This window comes from Mauremys reevesii, linkage group 1 (genome assembly GCF_016161935.1).
Source record: "Mauremys reevesii isolate NIE-2019 linkage group 1, ASM1616193v1, whole genome shotgun sequence".
NCBI lineage: Eukaryota > Metazoa > Chordata > Testudines > Geoemydidae > Mauremys > Mauremys reevesii.
Window position 1 is genome coordinate 39151330 of NC_052623.1, and position 22864 is coordinate 39174193.

Sequence of the window (22864 nt, forward strand, 5' to 3'; positions counted from 1 at the left end):
GCCTGATCCAGCTTTGAGGGTCTCAGTCAAGTTAGGGAACTCAGCCTTGCTCCAGCCTATGACAAATGGAAAAACACTGCAGTGCAGTATAGTACTCCTGTCAGCTTATGGAAGAGGAAGTTATTCACCTTGTGCAGTAACAATGGTTCTTCAAGATGTGTGTCCATATGGGTGCTCCACTGCAGGTGTGTCTGCGTCCCTGCGCTTCTGATTGGCAATCTTAGGTAGCAGTGTCGATCTGGCTCACTCATGCTCTCCCCCTCTCGTGCTCTGCCTCGAGGCTAATTAGCTCCACATGGGCAAACCACCCTCAGGTTCCTTCTTGATCACACAATCTCTATCAAGAACATTGCAAACCTGATAGCAGTGTTTGATATAGTTCACGACCCATTTGGAGAGCCTTTGGGTCAATATTGCTGTGCCTTTAGACCTATCTGCAGTGGAAAGGAATTGCTTAGGAGATTTCCTAAAAACCTTCGTCCTGTCCAGGTAGAAGGCCAGGGCTCTCCTAACATCTAGCGGGTGAAGTATGGCCTCTCTGTTATTGTGGTGAGGCTTAGGATAAAAGGTGGGAGGTGAATTGGTTGGTTCATGTGAAAAGAGGAGGTCACCTTGGGTGTGAACTTTGAGAGTAACCTGGTCATGAAAGAAGACTGTTAAAAGGGAGTGTGCCATATGTGCTGCCATCTCCCCTATTCTTGCTGAGGTGAAGGTGACCAGAAATGCTATCTTCATTGACATGCATATGAGTGAACAAAGCAAGTTCGATATAACACGGTTTCACCTATAACGTGGTAAGATTTTTTGGCTCCCGAGGACAGCATTATATCGGGGTAGAGGTGTATATAGTAATACCTCCTGCACCTCCTAAGAGCAGGGGATCTCTGTGTTCTGAAACCATGAAGAAGCCAGGTCTTGAGCCAGAGTATCCGTAGTTTGGATGGAGAATGCACCCTTCTTCTGTGAGAGGAGGTAAGGATTGGGATGGAGAGGGATCGGTGGACACACTGCCAGCCGTGACAGGTAGGGGTACCACGTCCGTCTCGGCCAGATGGGAGCAATCAGTATGACGTTTGCTTTTTCTCTTTTTATTTTTAACAGGAACTTCAGCAGCAGAGGGAATGGGGGAAAGGTGTATAGAAGGAAGAAGGAGAGCCTCCCCTAGCAAGTGCTGTCTGAGGCCGGCCCTGGAGCAGTAGCATGGGCATTTCTTGTTTGGGTAAGTGGTGAATAAGTCTATCGTCGATGTTCTCCATTGAGAGAATATGCTGTAGAGTACTGCTGGGTTCAGATTCCACTCGTGGTTGTGGAGAACTTGCGACTGAGATTGTCCGCTGTTGTGTTATGCACTCGTGGTAGATAGGTCACTGATATTAGAACATTGTGGGAAATGTACCAATTCCAGAGCTTCATGCTTCTGTGCAGACAGAGGATGATCTGGCGCCTCCCTGACGATTTATGTAATACTTATACTTGATAGTGACTGTCATGATTTTTGTGCGTGTACCTCTGATCAGTGGAGAAAGTGAGTGCAAGCATGCATGACCAGTCTGAGTTCAAGGAGGTTGATGTGGAGAGTCGCCACCACAGGTGACCGCTTGCCCTGAGTCGTGAAGTTGTTGAGATGTGCACTCCAACTTATGAGGGATGCATTGATAATGAGAAGAAATATCGGAGTGAGGGCTGTGTGAATGGTACCCCAATGCAAATGTTTGCTGCTGGGTCTTTCCACCTGTCCAGGGAGAGTTTGCCCCTGGAAGGCATTGAGAGAGGTTTGTCTAATCTGTTTTTGTTCGACCTGTAAATTGAGCTGACCCAAGTCTTCAGACATCTCATGTGAAGTGTGGCATGAGATATTACAAATGTGCCAGCTGCCATGTGCCCCACACGCTGGTGGCAATGTCTGGCCAATGTTTGAGGGCTGGTTTGTACTGCTCCAGGCTGTGGTACACCAAGCTTCTTAGGTACTCAGTAGCATCCCAAGTGTGCCACAACTCATAGGTAACTGCTGAAGGTGTTTCAGCTGCTAGGCCCTGAAGGTGCTTGCCCTGGTCAATCCCAATAATCATTCAGACAAAGTAAAAGGCTGTTTTACTAGGGTTGGCAGGAAACAGAAAGGTGGCAAATACCCCCAGTTACATTTCAAAGCAAAGTAAAACATAGGGAAATTATCCAATATAGGGTTTAGGCTTCTCACTCCAGGCCTTCTGCACTCCAGGGCTTTAGAATCATAGAAGATTAGGGTTGGAAGAGACCTCAGGAGGTCATCTAGTCCAACCCCTGCTCAAAGCAGAACCAATTCCCAACTAAATCATCCCAGCCAGGGCTTTGTCAAGTTGGGCTTTAAAATCCTCTAAGGCTGAAGATCCCACCACCTCCCTAGGTAACCCATTCCAGTGCTCCACTACCCTCCCAGTGAAATAGTGTTTCCTAATATCCAACCTAGACTTCTCTTTATTAAAGGTAAATAGGTAAAATTTCAAATTTGAACAGAGAAGGGCTACTAGGATAAGAGGAATGGAGAACCTCCCTCACAAGACATAACTTGGCTTGTTTAGCATAACCAAACGAAGGCTGAGGGGAGATATGACTGCTCTCTATAAATACATCAGAGGGATAAAAACCAGGGAGCGAGCGGATATATTTAAGTTAAAGGCCAATGTTAGCACAAGAACAAATGGATATAAACTGGCCAGCAATAAGTTTAGGCTTGAAAGTATATGAAGGTTTCTAATCACCAGAGGAGTGAAGTTCTGGAACAGACTTCTGAGGGGAACAGTGTGGGGGAGGGGAGAAAACGTAACTTGGTTCAAGTCTGAGCTTGTTAAATTTGCGGAGGGGATGGTAATGATGGGGTTGCCTACAATGGGTATGGGCAAATATCTCCAATAGTGGGTGATGGGAAACTATATGAGGAGGGCTCCGAGTTACTACAGAGAATTCTTTCCTATGTGATCTGGCTGGAGAGTTTCGCTCACATACTTGGTATCTAACTGATCGCCATATTTGGGGTTAGGAAGGAATTTTCCCCCCAGATCAGATTGGCAGACACCCTGGGTTTTGTGCCCATCCTCTGCAGTGTGGGGTACGGGTCTCTTGCTATTTTCAACTAGAATAAATGGTGGATTCTCTGTACCTTGAAGTCCTTAAATCAAGAAATGAGACCTTCAGTAACTCAGTCAGCGGGTTATGGGCCTAATGCAGGAGTGGTAGATGAGGTTCTCTGGCCTGTGATATACAGGTCTGACTAGATGCTCATGATGGTCCCTTCTGGACTTAAAGGCTATGAATTAGTGGGGGACCCTGAGGAGAGAACCCCAGATAGGACAATGCCCACTGCTCTTCAGAGGAGTCGAAGGAGCCAGTGGAGGCTGACCAGAAGAGTGCTTCCTGGAGATGTGAGGCAATGAATGATCAGAAACAGGACCACAGTTGCAGTGCAATGCCATGTTGAGCATCCTCCTCCTTGTCTGGTGGATGGCCACCTCCCCCTGCTATTGGTCAGGGCAGGAGTGTGACTTGTATAGGTAACCTACAGGGTCACAGGTCAGTGGGTTGATGGGAATAGCAGTTTTCTGCTTAGCCAAATCATCACAAGTGCAAGTTATAGGTTGATTTTCATTTTGCCAGCTTGTATGTGTTAATGAGTAGCTGAAATGGCCCTATGTAAAAAGTATCAGAGGGGTAGCCGTGTTAGTCTGTATCCACAAAAACAATGAGGAGTCCGGTGGCACCTTAAAGACTAACAGATTTATTTGGGCATAAGTTTTCATGGGTAAAAAAACACTTCTTCAGCTGCATGGAGTGAAAATTACAGATACAGGCATAAATATATATTGGCACATTAATGTATTGGTACTCTTCATGTGCCAATATATATTTATGCCCGTATCTGTAATTTTCACTCCATGCAGCTGAAGAAGTGTTTTTTTTTTACCCACGAAAGCTTATGCCCAAATAAATCTGTTAGTCTTTAAGGTGCCACCGGACTCATCATTGTTTCTACATAAAAAGACAACAACGTGTTTCAAAAGTTGAAAGCAAACTGTTGTGTGCCTGAAACATTAGCAAACATATGCCAAAATAATTCACACATCCAGGTTAACCTCCTTATACTTAGTCACTGCTCTCTGGGCTGCATTCTCAACATCTATAGTTTGACAGGCAAAGGGAAGAACAGTAGTTTTAATCCTTGATAAAAGCTTCTGTTACATGCAGTTTTAACATGTCTGTCGGGCAAATGTACCTACGCCTGCAGATAAAATAAAAGGCACTTCCCACGGGAAGGAGCCCAGTACAATAGGATAGTGAGAGCACAACACAGGAACTAATCTTCAGTTGTGCCTTGAATTAATTTTATGTGGAAAGATTTACTGAGGACTATTTCAATTAATAAACTTGATGACTTAGTCTGGGTTTTCAGGTCCAAAGATTTTAGATATGTGCTAGATGCATATCTGAATAAAGCTAATTCGCTTACCTTTTTGTGTATGGGCTTTAATTTGGACCCAGGGGTCTTCATTTAGATTTAATAACAAACAGTCCTTCATATAAACCTCATGTTTTATCTTGATTTAATAACCATAAGTTTAATTGGTATTCAGATGTAGTTTAATTGAGTAAAGTACAGTATTTTGCTTACGTGTATTTTAATGGATATTGAAATTACGACTTCTGAACTATTGCTAGCGTATGTTTCCTGAGAGAATGTGAATCCGTGTTTGACCTTTTGAAAGAAATTAATGGCAGAATCTGAGTCTTGGTGGTTATAAGTAAAGGTTACCATGAATGTCATCTGTATATTACAATCAAATGGCTTAGATTAGCTCTCTTTGGTATTAGGTACACTCAGAGATCTACACCGTATTTTAGGGAATACCCTCAGTGTTCCATAGAGTCTGTGCCATATTTTAGACTCTGACTTTAGAGAATCTGCTTTCCCAGGATTTAGCATGAGAACCACTTTCTAAAAACTGAGAAGCACTGTAAGAGGTTTTTTGAAAGCCTTTCTTAGCTGAAAATATTAATAACTACTGCAAGTTTGGTGCCTAAATACCTTTGTGGAGCTGGGCCCAGGAGACTAATGTCAATACTAAGGTTGCCAAGCAGCTTCCATTCGGGTAGTGGATCAGGCACCTACCACGCAAGTAGGAGGAAAAAAATTATCCTTTCAAAAAGTTTAGTCCCTGGATATCCTCATAACCACCCCATGTTCACTCCAACCCCCATCACTGCTCCTTGAATTTGGGTAACATTGGGTGTGCTATGTGAGGGCTTTAGAACTTTGAACTCCTGAAAAATCTGACAACAGCAGACTCAATGACCTATGGCCTGATCTTGCCCCATTGAAGCCAATGACAAAACAACACCTATTGACTTCAGTGGGAGCAAAATCTAGCCCATGTCAGAGCTTTCTCTATTTCTAATTTCTATGGTTCAGTTCAACAAAGCAAACTCTGTTCCTTCTCCTACACATCATGTCCTCAACTGTTTCTCAGTATTAAAACACAATGTGAACAGCAGTAATAAAGAAACAGTAAATACTCAAAGCCTGGATATCAACCAAAATTCTGTATTTGACATATTTTTCAGAGGAAAACGGGCTCATTTGCCATGGAAAACATGGCAGCTGGATTATACCCTTCACAACCGGCCATCCCAAATTCATAGTTTGTAGAAGATATGCCCTTCAAGGAGTGGCTGCTTGATGTTCTGAATTGCTAATATTTGCTCTGTGACTTCTCTATTAGCAGACATGCAGCTTTGTGAATATATTTTTTCCAATTTTTTTTAAGGTGCTGACACCACTGATGTGTGTTACATACCAGTGCTTCACCCTTGCAGGAAGAATACTGTTTCTTTGTACATGAGATAACTTTCATTTTGCCAAGACATCCCGTTTCACCAGACCAATTATTTTTAAGTATTCAGTTCTTTGTATAACAATCTTGAAACCCAAATTCTTTCAACTGAACAGTAAAGACTTCTTTGGCTTAGAATTTGGAATACCTAGTACAATAGGCTTTTGCTGTGTAATTAGTTCAATTATATCTGCACTGCAGTAACTTTATTTGAGCACTATGTCTATAAATAAGGTGTTTTCCTAAAACTCCATTTCCAACAGCATATCTGCCAGGTACAAGTGTATTTCAGAAAAAACTCTGAATTTCTCTGGTTCTCAAAGTTAATTTGTCTTCAAAGTCTAAATGTTCCTTTTCTACTATTCATGGCCAAATATTAGCTGTTTTGGAATTTCCATTTGCCAGAGAAGTCTTTGCAAGAAAATACAGGCTCTAATTTGCATTTTAAACACTTAAGGCAGATTTTGAAGGAATGTCAATAACCAGATAAATTATAAATGTCCTGTATCCTAGCATATTTGATCAGGATTGTCAATAAACAAAGTTATATTTCCTAGACTAAGAGACCACAATACTAATTTCTGCATTTTCATTAACTGCTGCAGTGAAGTCCCTAAGAGAATACTCACAAATTGGACATCTGTTGAGTTAGCACTGCAGCACTATAACTGAGGACGTGTGCATTCCCTAAGAGAGCAAGAAAAATATTAAGGGCATGTGTACGATGTTATTTTATCACAGGATTTTGAATGTATATTAAGTCGACTGAAAGAATACTGCGTGTTCTTTCTAAATGAAGCTAGATGCAGCATTTTTTCAAAAAATGGTTAGTTTTCAACAAGGACATCAGTCCCAAAATGAACATAGATATTGTACATTGTGTCAGCTGACTAGAAATATAACTGCTTGGCCTGGTGTAGAATATTTATAAAAGCATTGTTACATACATAAGTACAAGGACAATCTGATAAAGTTAGACAGTGTATCCATTATGTAACAATGTACGGTCAGAGTTTCATGCCATCCTTGTACACTGTGCAGCTGTTGTTCAGTTTCAGACAAGCTGAGGGACACTATGCATTCATGAAGGGCAAATATTCTCCCTAAGTCCAATTAACATTGCTTTAGTTCACTGTAGACCAGGAATAACCCCTCTTTTAGGAAACGGTTCTAGTTTTGGATGGTTGGGTTGAAGAAGAGGAAGCATGATTCCTTTCTTGAACAAGGATGCCTGAAAATAAGGGTTTAATTCTGCAACCCTTGCTCACATGGGTAGTTCTGTCTCATGCACCTTGTTCCAGTGGAGTCAATGGAGATACTTAAGTGAATAAGGGCTACTTGTGTGAGCAGGGCTGCAGGATTGGACTGTAGAATTGTGAACAGTATCTTGATAAGGTAATGCTCTAGTTACAAGATGCAGAATTAATTTGGCAAAATCCTGATGCCCTTACTCAGCGTTTGCCCTCAAACACTGGAGTTTGCCTGAGTAAGGGCTTAGTACAAACTGAATAAAGGCCTCAGTGCTTCGCCCACAGTGCATTTGGTATACAGTATCTAGTAAGATTGGGGGTTCATGTAGCAATTTTCAGTAACTGAACATTGTTAAATTGTTTGTTTGACATTGAACTAAACACAGACGGGCAGCTTACGTACATTTGTGTCCAGTGGGGGTAGGGTTGCCAAGTGTCCGGTTGGTACTGCAGCAGGGCTAAGGCATGTGTCCTGCCTGCCCTGGCTCTGCGTGGCTCCTGGAAGCAGATGGCATGTCCGGCTCTAAGGTGCAGGGGTGGCCACAGGGGCTCCATGCACTGCTCCCAGCCTGAGCGCCAGCTCCGCAGCGTCCATTGGTTGGGAACTGCGGCCAATGGGAGCTGCAAGAACGGCACCTGCGGACACGGGCAGTGCAAGAAGTCTCCTGGTACCTCCGCCTAGGAGCTGGACATGGCTGCTTCCAAGAGCCACCTGAGGTAAGCGCCACTGGAAGCTTGCACCCCAAACCCCTCCTGGACCCAAACTCCCTCCCAGAGCCCTCACCCCTGCACACCCTCCTGCACCCCAACCCCTTGGCCAAGCCCTGAGCCCCCTCCTGGACCCTGAACCCCTCATTTCTGGCCCCACCCTGGAGTCTGCGCCACCAGCTGGAACCCTCATCCCCTCCCGCACCCTAACTCCCTCTCAGAGCCCACAACCCTCATCTCTGACCACACCCCAACCTCCTGACCCAGCCCTGAGCCCCCTCCCACACCCAAACTCCCCTCCAGAGCCCAAACCCCAACCCCCTGCCTCAGCCTGGAGCCCCTTCCTGCACCCAGAACCCCTCATTTCTGGCCCCCACCCTGGAGCCCACACCCCCAGCTAGAGCCCTCACCCCCTCCTGTACCCCAACCCCCTTACCCAGCCCGGTGAAAGTGAGTGAGGGTGGGGGAGAGCGAGGAGGGAGGGAGGGAGGATGGAGTGAGCACGGGCGGGGCCTCAGAGAAGGGGCGGTCAGTTTTGTGCGATTAGAAAGTGGGCAACTCTAAGTGGGGGATCGGGGAGCAAAGGTTTAATAAGCTTTCCCTCTTTGGCCTCCCCAGGCAGAAATCAGGCATAGCTATGGCCTCCAGACCATGCTCATTTCTAGGACCCCCCAGGGGCTCCAATCAACCCAAAGAGGGTCAGGGAACTATTTGGGAGACAGTGGGCCCATGGCTCTGCTGGCCCACCGCAGTGAGGAGAATGTGCTGGATCATTCCAACAGAGCATGTCACACCTTCCCTCATGGCCCAAGGACCCCTGAAGCTCCCCATGGGAACCACTCCTAAAGGCACTGTTTGAGATCACAGCATCCTCTCTGGACCAAACAGTCAAAAATATCTTGTGTTAGTGACCTCAAGTTAATCTGTGCACCTTCTAATGATGCTCCCAAAAATCACTCAGAATTGCTTCTTTCAAAAGCAGTATTTATTTTTCATCAAGAAAAAAAAGAAAAATATTATATATTGAATGCAGTAGAAAAGCCTTTCTATAAAAGCTGCATTTAACTGATAACAATATATATATAAATTGCACTTGAGAAAGTACGTTTTATCCTAGAAGCTTACACAAAATAAAGAAGTAGTGAGTTGCTTGAAATTATGGCTCTATTGACGGTTCCTTTGAAAATTCTATTTATATTTTGGGTTTCAAATTCCTTGAACCAAAAAAATAAAATAAAAATTCTGGCTGTTTTCTTTTTTGAAGAGGTGATTCTTAAGTTAAAAATAATACATAAACAATGTAGAAGCTATTACAAATGTAGAAGCTATTATAAAGTACAATGAACGAAAAAATAAAGGAGAGAGAAACAAGCTTCTTTGCATTTTCTGGCAATAAATAAAAAGCTAGGGTGTTTCTGCTGTTTGACTCTATCATGGGTTATTGCAGCTTGGATCATGGTTTATTAGAAGCTTTGTTTTGTTCAGTCACACTATGCTTACCGCTTCAACACAAAGCACAAATTTGAATCCTATTTATTCTGCATTGGCTTGTGGCATGGAAACCATCACCTTCATAGCAAATTATGACAACTGGTAGCCATTTGATCACTGGTTCCCAATCAGTGCTAAGTGTAATAGGAGGGTTTTTGTTCTCCACTTAAGCCCCAATTCAGCAAAGTACTTAAACAAATGCCTAACTTTAAACTAGTAAGTTGTCCCACTGACATCTCACACAAGATTCCTTCTTACTCAAATGAAAAGCTTCTGTGCTGAGCCCTGGCGTACCATTATTGCCTGCACTTAATTTAATTCTGCAGTCTCTGGTTGGCACAGCTGAGAACTTCGTCAGATAAACTGGCAGTGCTGCCCCAAAGGGTTGGGAATCAATGAATAAGACAAAGCAAAAAGTAACATGAAACTATATGCTCATAAAACAAATCCACAACCTGAAGACCAGGCCCGTTCCTACCACAGGTCAGTCAGGAATGCCCAGTAAGGAGAGTGGTTGTACTGGTGTCAAATGCAGATTTTTCCAAAATAAGTAAGATTGGCCACTCTTGTTATTAAGCTAGAGTCAGAAAAAGAATGAAATTGCCTTTCAACAACCCTGAAACAACTAACATATTTGGCAATCTTTGGTCTCAATGCTGTTCTTTAAAGTGAATTGCTTTGAAAAATGATGAATCACTTCCCATTTCAGTCTTCAAGTGCCTTTAAAATAGACTTTTGGGAGCTAGAGAGGAAAAATTAATATACATATATTTTTAAAATATCCAAACAAAAACATCTCAAATGTTCAACTAGAGTAGAGAAAGTAATACTCACAATATTTATAGGGTACATTTCTGGAAAGAGTTGATAAAAATTATAAAAACAAAGTTCAGGTAATGGAATTAAACTTGATGAAGGAATTAATTCAGAGCATCAAGGGCATTTTTTAATCTATAGCTCTGATTTTATTACTATAACCCAATAATTTTAAAAGTTCTCAATATTATGTGATTGCATGTGTCAATTTCAGCTAATGTAGGAAATACTATTGTAAGACTACTTCTCTTTTTCTGACAGACAGGAACACAGAGGCAACACACATGAAACAGAACAAATGCAGCTTTAGTATACTATTAAATAGAGATCCATGGCCATTCAATGTTCCACCCCATTTTCTCTATTACATTCACAATCAAAAGTTCAGTTGTCTTCCAGATTTATACCTAGCATACATTTACACTGGACAACTTTCAGTGCAATATCTCAGAGTATTTAAAGCTAGTTTTGACAGCATTTTTTCCCCCTTTTTTTAGTCAGAGCCCGTTCATATTTTAACAGGCATAGGAAGCTATGCTGTAGCTTTTAAGGTGCTTATTTTATCAAGAGGTGCATAATTCTTTTTGCAAAAATTAATGAATGCTGACAGTTTTTCAAAAGACAGGTGTGGCGTAATGAATTAATATGCCTCAGCAAAATGCAGTCCAAGAGATACTCAGTGCCAAGAGTTTGATCATGGCAATATATACTACTAAAGTCAAACAACTAAGATTACTGTATATACTGGCAAGATTATAGTATTCCTTATTTAAAAAAAATACAAACAAAACAACAATGATATTTGATCTGTTCTCTAAAAGCTAGAATACTGAAATTTTGTTTCCAACTTGAATATACATGCAAGAAGAGTGGGTATTTTCAGCAACCAAGATGTTCTGGTTTGACTGTCTACCTAGAACTACAGTGAAGATGAAAATGTCCAAGGGCCCGATCCCAAGAAATTATACACAACTTTTACTAGGTGGCAGGACTTGAATGGGAAATGGTGGCACTTAGGTTCATATCCTTGTGCAAAGCACCAGTTGATTTCAGTGTGTTGCTTGAATACAGCCTGGACAATTTGACTTCACACTAGATTTATTTCATGTTTTCTATTTGCCATGTGTGTGTCTTTCAAAGGAGCAAGGGGATGTTCCACCTAGGAGCTGGATTAAACTGGATTAACCATTATGTATGAATATTGGATTGAATTCAGTCCTCATTTATTCATGTAACGCCACTGACTTCAATGGAGTTGAGCAGGTATAAATGAGGGCAGAATTTGGATGTGGCTGTGCCAGATTGAGAGAGAGACAGATATATAAGGTTAGCGCAAATATCTCAGTGAAACTTTCCACGGCCAGCAAGGGGATTTAGCTACACAGCTTTGATTACATTTCAGAGGGAACTGTGTGGTTAAGTCCCATAGTCAACTTTGAAAGTCTCAACCGTCCCAATATATTGCTAAACTTAATTCTATATTCTTGGCTGCTAATAAACAAATCTATGATATACCTTTTTAGCTGCCATGGCACTAATCAATATAGCTATGCTGAAACACAGCATTCATTTTTGCTCATCGCAATGCAGGCTACTAGCAAAGTTTGCTTATCAGTGGAAGAATGTTCTCTGACGGCTCCTGCTTAAAATAAAAGGTCCTTTGAGCTACAAATAGTGTGCTTTGTTCTGTTTTTATCGGGGTGGTCTTGAACTGCAGACACAATCACAGCGCTCATGATGCTCCAGTTGAATATCCACTAGGGCCATGTTGTTCTTGGTTCTGCCCTTCCTCCTGGGATGGCCTGACTCAGGGATGAATTTCAGCACCTGGAAAGACAGAAGTTATCAGAATGCTTCCAGTGACTTTAGAATGAGCGTATCTCTTCCTCTGGACGCAGAAGCATACAGAACCTCCCATAGTTAGCCCAATGTGTTTCATTAGATGGTACTGCCTCACATAGCTCGGCCTCTCTCCCCACTTCTGTGGGCTCATGCAGTTAGAGCAGAAGCTTCCAGAGTGGATCAAGCATCCAAGAGCAGCAGGGACTGCGGGGAGCAGAAGCAAGGCAGGGAAAAACTTCAGAACCCATGGACACTAATGATGCCAAGAGACTCAATTCTAAAAGTAGAACTCAGGACATTATTTTCTGTCTGACAATTGGTTGCTAGCTCTGAACGTCTGCTTCCCCATTTCCTACGCGGTCATACTGCCTCTCTTGCTCCTCTCTGCTCTCCCTCCCTCTTCTCAGGAATTCACACGTTCCTCTGCCTGACTTTCCTTTTTCCATTTCCTTCTTCCCCCACCCCCCTTCTACCTTACTTCTACCCCATTTGCTGGGTTTGAACTGCTTTCAAATACCAACTGCCTCTCTGTAAACAATACATCATAAAGGAAGTTTACTTGGCCATGTTGCCATTTGAAACATTCACGAACAGAACCCAATAGGTGTGTGGAGATTATTTCAGAGCTGAAAATGGACTGCAGCTTCAAAGATACTTCTTGAAACACACTTTTAAAATCAAATACAGCTGCTGGTGCTGAACTCACGATAAAAATTCTCTATTTAAAGAAGGCTTTCATCAAAACCCGACAATTTCAACTGATTGACACTTGCAAGATCACAGCTAGGTAGATTTACTTTTTCATTTTAGAGCAAATGGAAGTGCATGCAGTGGGATGAGACCAGAGATCTGGGCACTATTTAAGCTAACAGACCTCCTGGCAGCTTGGGGATTTTCCCTCTGTTTTGTATTAAGAAACATGAGCACAGTATATGCGCTTTGCTGATAAGAGGAGAAAAATGAATTGGCAGACACTTTCCCAGACAAGAAAGGAAAGCAGTGTTTGAACAAAATGGAAATTGGGCTGCTTTACTAGCTGATCACAGAGCTGACGTTTCAAGCTTTCAGTCTAACTTCCATCAAATAGTCTTAGGTTCAGGTAAACACAGGAAAACTGAAAAGAATAAATTAGTAAGGCCAATTCTGGTGACCACAGTTGTTGAAAGAAAACCCTTTGCTCTGGAAATAAAGCAGCTTTTTAGGGTTTAGCTGGTCACTTCTTTAAAGGTGAGGCACTATTGAATTAATTAGAATAGTTCAAGGAAGGTAACTCCATGATACCATCTGCTTCTTGTTTTTGTGACATCAGTAGTATTTTTAGTGTCATGAACTTAAGGATATAAAAAGGAGTAGAATATTCCAAAAGTGTTTGGTTTTGGACTGGTGAAAAAAGTAATAAACTCATGGTTTTCATGTCAATATTGGTCTCTACTAAGCAAAGCAAGACAGCTCAGCTTTTCAGATTATTTTCTCACAGAGCATGTATAACTACAGCTATGCCCACTTCATCACATAAAAACACTGAATTAATCATGGCCATAAAACCATTACACTAGTAAAACAGAATCAGATAGAAAACTTAACCACTGAGCTGGATTTTGTGTTTATCGGCGATATAAAAGAGGTTATTATAGCCTTGTAACCTTTTTATACAAATGGCTATGTAGCAGCACAGTAACATGCTAAACAATTTATTTATTTATTTTTGCTTTGTAGATGTATTCAAATGGCTCAAAGATTTCAAGGTCAGGTGACTCTCTGGCAACTGCAGAGTTTTTCTCAGGGGGTGAAAAAAAAGAATGTTTGCCTGTTCTACCCTGCCAAAGGATCATGCTCACTGAGCTTATGTGGAATTAGGATACATTGAAAATAGTTGAAGCAAAACAGAAAATTAATGAGAAGCAGGAGAAAAAAGTCATTTAGAAGGGAAAAAAAGATCACCTGTCTAAGCAGTAGCTTCTGAGGCAATGACTTCTGAAGTGGCCAAAAGCTCACCACTGGAAAAGGATTTAGGGGTCATAGTGGATAAGTAACAGCTCCTGTGGTGCTGTGGCAAAAGGGCTAATGTGATTCTTTGATATATAAACAGGGAGTAATGAGTAGAAGTAGGGAGGTGATTATGTCTCTATATAGGGTATTGCTTAGACCAATATTGGAACAGTGCATATATTCCTGATGGCTGCATTTTTTTAAAGACGTTGAAAAACTGGAAAGGATGCAGAAAAAAATGCTTCGAAGGTGGGAGAAAATGCCTTGCATTGACAGAACTAAAGAACTTAATTTGTTTAGGTTATGAAAAAGATTGAGAGGTTACATGCTTACAATGTATAAATACCTTCAAAAGGAGAAAATCCCAGGTACTAAAGTGCTCCTTAATCTAGCAGAGAAATGCATAAACAAGAACTAATGGCTGGAAGCTGAAGGCAAATTCCCATTAAAAATCAGACACAATTTTTTAAAAGTGAGGATAATTACATTGGAACACATGACCAAGGGAAGGATCGACTACCAAGGGTGGATTTCCATCTCTTGATGGCTTCAAATCAAGACTGGATGCCTTTCTGGAAACTTTTTTAGCCAGACATGGGTTATTGGGATAGGTATAGGGGGAAAATGGGTGGAATTTAAAGGTCTCTGATATACAGAAGGCCAGACTAGACAATATAATGGTGCCTTCTATATTTAAACTTTATGAATCTATGGAAGCAATTCATAGCAGTCATTTGCCACCAATAATAGGAGCAGTGGAAGCTGTAGTCTAAACAGGACTCAGGCATCTATTCCAGTGTGTAATCTAGCACTCGAGCCCTACTTGCACTATAGTTTCTACCTTTGTTACTACTGGTGAAAGTATAGTGGAGGTGAGTTTTGATTATGGATTTTGTAGTGTACACAAGGTAGTAGAGAAGAGCAATTCCTTCCACTGTGGGAATCGTTGGGTGAAATTCTATGGCCTGTGCTATAAAGAGATCAGACTAGAGGACCATAGTGGTCTCTTCTGGACTTAAAATCCATGAATGTTCTCTGAGGATAAACATAAATGTAGCCATATCCAATATCCAGCTAACATCTCATAGTTAAGCCTGGGCAGCGCATGACTCCCACATTTGGGGAGGCTGTGCCTGAGTGCCTGAAGCTCCCTAGTAGGAGGGTGTGCCACCAGACCAAGGCCCAGACCCCTGCTCTGCCTCAAAACCTGCCCCTGCATGGCCACCACCCCTGCTCACCCCTCCCCCCCCCGCCCATGCGCCTCTCATGCCTCTTCACCTGCTGCCCATGCGTCTCTCTGCCCCCTTCCCCAGTGGGGCCCCCCGTCCACCACCTGCACCTCTCTGCCGTCTCAGAGGGCAAAGAGGGCACAAACAGCAGGTGGGGGGCATCATGGGGTAAGTGGCAGAGCAGAGTGAGCGGTGGGTGGGAGGGGCTGAGGGGGAAAGAGGGTGGAGAGGCCTGAAAGGCAGGCGGGGAAAGTGGCAGAGAAGCATGAGCAGCGGGCAGGAGGTGGGCCCCACAGGGGAAGCAGTGGAGAAACGCAAGAGCCAGAACAGGCTCACCTCGCTCCCTAGGTGTCAGAGCCTGAGAGATAACACCTACACGGCTATTTTTAGCATGGTAGTGTGAGCCCCACAAGCTCAAACCTGGCAACCCTGGGAGGTTGGCTGCTGCAGGCTGTGTAGACATATCCTAAGCGTTCAAGTGGTGGGCTCATAAGAATGGGGGGAAAAACAATATTCCCTAACAGGGAGAGGTTTAGATACAGGAAGGAATGGCTTCTGACACCTTTCAGGCACTTCACAGTAGTGGGATGGGTGAACACAGAGCACTTCTCCACCAGACGATGAAAGGCATCAATAGCTGTCAAATGTACGCTTAGGGAATGGACAGACAGGCCCAATATCTTTAATGAGAGAAGATATTCCAGAAATAGAGGGATTCCTGATTCCTCAGGAGACAAATTATACTGCTGACACCACAGGGAGAACTGCTTCCACTTGATGGCATAGCACTTCCTTGTAGAGGGTCTTTTGCTACTGTTAAGGATGTTCACTGTCCATCCAAAAAACATGCCAGGAACACTGAGCTGTATGATTGTCTAGATGTGCTCTCTGTCCCAGCATGGAAAGCAACCAGAATCAGAGTCTTTCAGGAGATTCCCCCCTCCCACTTTTCCTTTCCACCAGGTGAGTGACAACAAAAGCATGTTTGGGGGAAGAGAGACCTTTTTGTTCAAGGAGTCTCTGCTTGGAGCATAGACCATCCTAAGCCAGATCTGAAAGTACTGTAAATGTAGCCTTGTGAATGGGGAGGTGGATGCGGCCATATGGCCTAGCAGGGCCAGGCAGGACCAGGCTGTTGTCTGAGGGCTGAGATGAAGCTGGGTGATGAGATCCCTCATAGCAAGGAACCAGTCTTGAGGTAAGCAAGCTCTTGCCCTGATTGAGTTGAAATTCGCTCCAATAAATTCTGTAACTTGTGTGAGGGTTAATGTAGACTTTTCTGCCCTTACTTGCAGCCCCAGAGCATGAAAGAGTTCAAAGAGGAGGTGTTTGCTGCTTGATATGACTGACCCATGGGAAGCCAACCATCCAGGTAAGGAAATATTGGGTTGCCTTGCCTGCAAAGTCATGCAGCCATCACGGCGAGTACTTTAGTATAAACCCTCAGGGCCATCGAGAGGCACTATTCTGGAAGTGCTCTATACCCACAGAAACCTCCTGTGAACTATGTAAATATCTAATTGAGAAAATACATGTCTTTCAAATCCAAGACCACACACCAATTGCCTTCATTCAGGGAGGGGCTTATCGAGTCTGAAGTGGTCATCCCGAGCTTTGACTGTTGATTGAAGACATTCAGCTGTCTGAGGTGCAGGATGGAGGTAAGGAAATATCTGGTGTCAAAGCCCTTCCTTCCCCCTGTGACGAGGGGGGAACAGGCTGTATTGACCCCAGCTGGAGAAGGGAGTCTGCCTCTTGTTTGAGAATCCTCTCGTTAGAGGGGTCCCTGAAAACAGATGGGGACTGGGGCTTTGGAGGGGGGTGGGACTAGGCAGCCACCAAATGGGGGGAAGGTAACAGGTGTTACGGAGACTGATTGATGGCTCTTGGACCTCCCATCAAAATGCCTTCTTGGTAGGTGGCTAGGGCTGAAGGGAGGAGGAGTGTGGTGCTGCATGTCTGCCATGCTGGACCAGCTGTACTGTCTCCTCAATCAAAGGCTCCTGTGGGGACTCTGACTCCTCTCTGGAAGACCATTGCTAGGGGTGATGTGCAGGGACCTCAGACTCTGATGCCCCAAAGTATGGATTCCAGAAGCCCTCATGTGACCAGTGACTGAGGTCATAGGAATAGGGAAGTGGGCCCCACAGGAATAGGGAAGTGGGACCCACTGGTTCCTTGGCCAGTAGTGCAGCTTTGCGAGGTCACAACAATATCCACAATAACTCTGGAAGCTCTGATGGGGCTGATGGTTCTTTGCCAGATTGCTGGTACCAGGTCATTTTTGACTCACAAATAGGAGTTGGCAGGGTCAATGACCTGGTACCAGCAATGACCTGACTTCGACTGATCAGAGACAGGAGTTGGTGAGTGGTGTGCTGATGATGCCGGGGCCTCCACCGGATGTCTGGATCTTGGACCAGGAATACCTAGTTGACAGAGTTGGGACATCTCTCAGCAGAACTAGATTCAAGAGGATCAGAGATTCCGGATTCATATATATTGCGTACCCTCAAGAAGAGCATATCAAATGCTCACCAGAGGAGAGCTGGCAGGTGTCTTGAGTTTGACCAGATTCGCTGGTGCCAATGTAGAAGCGGTGGACTTTCGCTGGATTGGTATTGACAGTGTAGAGGGAGAACAGTCCCTTCTATCTCTGAGCAGTGCCAGAATTGAACCTGACCTCTGAGTGTGATTTCTGGGCATTAATAGCTCCTGGTACCATTGGTACTGGCCTTTCTCTGTGAGCTCCAGATGCACCCCATCTGGGGTGTGAATTCTCAGGTGGTGCCAGAAGAAGGGGAGAGGTAGCTCTCTTTTTGGAGGTTTTTTCTGGGTTGTTTTATCCCTCTTCTTGTGAATGTGTTTTCCCTTTCCTGCATCGTGCCTTCATTTCACAGAGTCCTTGGGACTGGAGCACTCTAAACCAGTGGATGCTGGAGCTGGAGGGGCGCCAGCCAGTGGCTCAGGTCAGCTAGATGTGGAGTGGAAGGCCCAGGGTCCAAATGTGGCCTCATGGATAGCTCCACAAGGTGTCTCCAGAGTCTGAATTCTCAAGACTGCCTGGTACATGGGGGAAAAGTGTGACAAATATTGCACCTTGAGGGAATGTGTGTTCCCTGAGGCAGCTTAGGCAACTCTCATGCGGGTCACTCACCAGGAAGACCTGAAGGCAGGACAGGCAAGGTTTGAAGCCTGGAACTTTGGGCATAGTAGGCACCCCAACTGGTGAGGGATTTAATGCAGGGAGACTCCCCAGTCCCTGAACTAACTAAACTATCCAAATATAAAAACTATTTATAATTTTTTGCAGGTTTGAAGATCAAGCGGGAATGCTGGAAAGAGACAGACAAAGGAGACTTCCACCTCAGACCTAAGGCAGTAGAAAGGACCTGGAGAGGTGATCAGGTGGTGCCGCCCTTAGTTGGGAGCATTAGGCGATGCAGGGTGCAGCCCAATGGACACTGCTACTGAAGAACTTCTGATCCTGAGCGCATAGAGTGCATGTGCACCCAACAAAGAATACCCACAGGGACTCAAAGAAGAATTTACAAATCTTCGTCACTCCAGACTGTTCTCACTCTACCTAAACCTGCATCACTGAGATCACCACCATCAATTTAAACTTTAATAAGGCCAAAACTGAAGTCTTATTTCCTCTCCCCACCCATTCTCTGTCTGAGGAATACAACATTATCCTCTCTGTCACTCAGTCTTGTAACCTGGGAGTCATCCTCTACTTCTCCTGCTGCTTCCTTGCATTTCTATTCTGCCTGTATATACATTCTGTAAACCTCTCATTCTCTCATCTTGATCACTGTAACTTACCTCCTAAAGTCTCTCTCTCTCACACACACACACACACACACACACTGCCCATTTAGTTCATACAAACCCCACCCCCAAACAAATAGATCACATTCCTTGCCCATTGATCTGACCACATCAACTCCTTTCTGAATAAATCCCTTCTCAGGGATCCCTTCTTGTCTCTTACGGCATTGCCCCACCTACCTGTATACACCTTACTTGTCCAATTCTCCCATGATTTCCCACATTCCACACTACCACCTATGTAAGGAAATCCCTTCCTCAGCAGACAGAGGAGACCACTACCCTTTATTCACTCCATTGCCTCCTTAAGGCTCACTTCTGCAAAAGCAGTGAGAAAGCAGTCAACTAGGTGAGATTTTATTGGTTATTAAAGAAAACCTAACATTTATTTATTACAGCATTCCATATATCAGTCACCATATTACCTTAGTGCTGTGATTTTCATCTGTTCTCCCCCATGCTCTTCCGTATTGTTTTGTTGTCCATCCACCCACCCACTCCCGCTATGTTGTGTCTGGTGAAATCTGTTTTTTTGCCGCTTGTGACAAGGTTCAGTCTTCACCTATGTATTCTGAGGGGCCTAGCAGCTACTCGGGTGCAGCACAAAATAAAAAATACCACTGCTAATAATACTATGAACCTTATGGCTTGGACCCTTCTCTGCTACCTCTCAGATCCTAAGCCATTCATTGTCCATCCTGAAACTTAGGCTCTAAAATTGTTAGAATAGGAGGAAAGAGAAAAGAGTATCTGTTAACATTCTGATACACAGTGAAAAAGGCAAAAGGCCTTTGCATGACAAGTCAAGAGGTGGGTAAAAGGTGCAAGAATGGGCCTCAATACTTTCCGTTTTCCTTAAATGTCTCTCAGCTGTCTTGCACAGAACAATATTTGTGCAGAAGGTTTATATACTGTGACAAATTCTAGTTACTGCCTTAGGGGTGCTCATCCCTCATGGAAACTCATTTCACATCTCATCAGTTACAGCAATGAGATGGGGAAACTGATTTCTTGTTTCTCAGAGGTATGCACATGCTGGGTGGATGGCACAGGCTCAGTCCTAGCATCATAAAGAATTGGACTGAGATCATCCACAGGATTTTTCTTCCCAGTGGGCTGAGCCTATGCTCTCTTCAATTTTAGAATATAAGATTTCTCTCTGGAACAACCATTCTACTTATTTCCATAGAGAACTGGGTGCAGAGGCAATTGTGTTTTCATTTCAAGTCTATCTCAGCAAGTTAGATGAAAGCAGACACGGACATTTGATTAAAGTATGCTGTATTCATTTACATTAATGATTACTGATTTGCCCTTCCTTTGTGAGGAGCCCAGTGGTGTGCCTGATGGAATCACTTACCAAAGAACTTGATTGAGAGATGCTTTTAAACAGAATTAATGCATACGATGTGATGATTGGCCAGTTTGGTTTGCAGGGGTTCATGCCAATCTGTTTTAAATTTTGATTCATGTGTAGCTGTCTGGGCTCCTACAAACCAGTTTTCTTTGATTTCATGTTGTAACAATGCAAAACCATCCTGTTTCACTAGGTTTCTGTTCAAAACCATAAAATGGGCAGTCTGCTCAAATCAAGGTTCTGTTTAATTCCAAAGGTTCTTGAGGTTTTTTGGCAAATTTGCCCTACATTTCAGGTTTGTAAGAAAACTTTTATATCTCACTATTAACACTTTGCAAAGCATTAGAGTAGAGGGGGTATCCACAATGAGGTATTTTCATATTCTCTGCTGTCTGGTAGCTAATACCTTGCAAATGGACATGAAAGGGCAGAATTTTATACTCTTGGTGGAGCTTCTGAAGAACTAAAGCGGTTGTCTGAGAAAATTAAAGACCACATGACAGCTGCTTAGTGTACTAGTGAAGAGTGCTCAGATACCACAGTGATGGGCATGGTCTAAGAATCTGAAGACAACAGAAAAGGGATCTAAACAAACATCAACAATATCAGGAAAAATATCTTTCTCAAACCTCTCTCTGTCAGCACAGTTAGCATTGGATGTACAAAACAACCCCTCAGTGGAGTGCATGCAACTTGCTGGATAACTGCAGGGTGGGAAAGCAGAAGGTTGTAGCTGAAAAATGTGCCTTTCCTGATTCAACCCTAAATAGGAGGCTTACTGAGGGTGAAGTGAAGGCTTTCTCGGGCACATACAAAGACAGGCAGGCATCAAACACTACACAATTTCCTGTGTGATTGGCCAACACATCGACACTGTTGCATAGAAAAATATTCACAGAGGACAGTGACAGTGGAGCCAACAACAGCAGTCCAATAGTTCAGGCTCCAAGAAACTGTTTAGGCAAAGTTAACACCAGGAATAACAAAGGGCTTGAGCAGTTTCTCCTATTATGAATGTCTTATGAACTACGTCATCTCATGACATCTTTTGTTCTCTTTGGCATGTAAAATATACTAGACTTAGACTCTCTCTGAATTTGGTCCTTAATCTGCACTCACTTTAAACTGCAGGTGGAGATTTTAAAGGAAATGAACAGCTTTTGTGATGTAAAAATAAATAAGAAGCCCTGCTCCTTCTGTTCATGAGTTATCATCTTCTGATTAAACCTCAGTGGGTTTTAGATCAGACCTCTAAAGTACAATGCAGCTACATGGCTTTAAAACAGATAAACCCGAGTCCCTCTCATACCGCCTCCACTTCCAAGCTGTTTCTTAAGTAAAAAGGCAGCTAAACACGGAAGAAGAAGAAGAAAGAAAAAAGATGTTTGGCTAATGCTCGGACACAGGAAAACTAAAGCTATTTACAGATGTAAAATATTTTGGACTAACATTAATGGCCATATCTGTAGTGTACGACAAGTGGATTTATTTGCATAACTTGTATTAATATTAGTGGGAGGATTGCGGCTAAATCGCTGCTCTTTGTGCTGTTAATTCATCCCTAAGGGATAGATTTCCATTTTTATTTACAAAAGCTGAAACACTGTCTTTAATTCATACTGGTCTGACAGACAAAAAGCACAGTGGAATAAATTAATGAAAAAGGGAAAATATGAACCCTGAATTTAGTGAGTTAAGTTTTTGGGGAACTTGGGCATTGCCAAACTGATTCTGACCAAGGTTTAATTATCTGCAATATTATAGTAGCTGTGTTGGTCCCAGGACCTGAAGAAGAGCTCTGTGTAGCTCGAAAGCTTGTTTCTTTCACCAACAGAAGTTGGTCTAATAAAAGATATTACCTCACCCACCTGGCCTCTCCATTATTTTATTAGGCTAATATTCCATCACAACAGTACCGCATACACCAAAATGCCCAGCGATGAACAATTATTCAATAGCATGTTTATGGGGGAAGTTTTTTCCTAACTGCTGTCCATAGTTGTCTTATGTCCTGAAGTTGATGTGACTGAAGTTCATATTTGTGTGTCTAATCCTCACTGAATCTTTCTACACCATCTGCTACAATAATATTTTGGGATAGTTTTTATAGGTTTGTTGCACAAAAAAATCATTTTTGTCATTTATATTTTTAAATATTTTGCCTTTCTCTTCATTGAGTCTCCCCTTGTTCTTTTGTTAAGGAAAGAAGGTAAAATTGGAGGGCCTTATATTCCTTCTTTGTACCATTCATTCATTTTATATACATCTACCATATCCTCTCTTATTTGTCTCCTCTCTAAACAGTTCTAAGCCTTTCAATCTCTCCTCATACAGAAGTTTTCCATTTGTTGCCCTTCTCTAGACCTTTTCTATTTCAGCCATATTCTTCTCAGACTTAATGATCAAAACTGAATGCAGTACTCCAGATGAGGGTGAACCACACGTTTATTTAATGGCATGATAAACATTTTCTGTGTTTTTCTCTAT

General features: G+C 43.0%; 1 protein-coding gene and 1 long non-coding RNA gene across 10 annotated transcripts in view; one reads left to right on the top strand and one right to left on the bottom strand.

Moving 5' to 3' along the window:
* Nucleotides 1–8782: 8782 nt before the first annotated feature.
* PDGFD (platelet derived growth factor D) overlaps nucleotides 8783–22864 on the bottom strand; it is a 163578-nt gene continuing 149496 nt past the window's right edge. For 8 of the 9 annotated variants that reach the window (XM_039481804.1, XM_039481795.1, XM_039481822.1 and 5 more), the window contains one exon: nucleotides 8783–11953. In XM_039481804.1, coding sequence (XP_039337738.1) covers nucleotides 11819–11953 — 135 coding nt within the window. In that variant the 3' untranslated portion in view covers nucleotides 8783–11818. The remainder of the gene's footprint in view (nucleotides 11954–22864) is intronic. The other variant, XR_005582873.1, reaches the window with a different exon arrangement.
* LOC120369008 lies at nucleotides 16493–18843 on the top strand. Its single transcript, XR_005582891.1, has 3 exons — nucleotides 16493–16558; nucleotides 16763–16847; nucleotides 18500–18843. It is a non-coding gene; the product is annotated as an uncharacterized LOC120369008 (long non-coding RNA).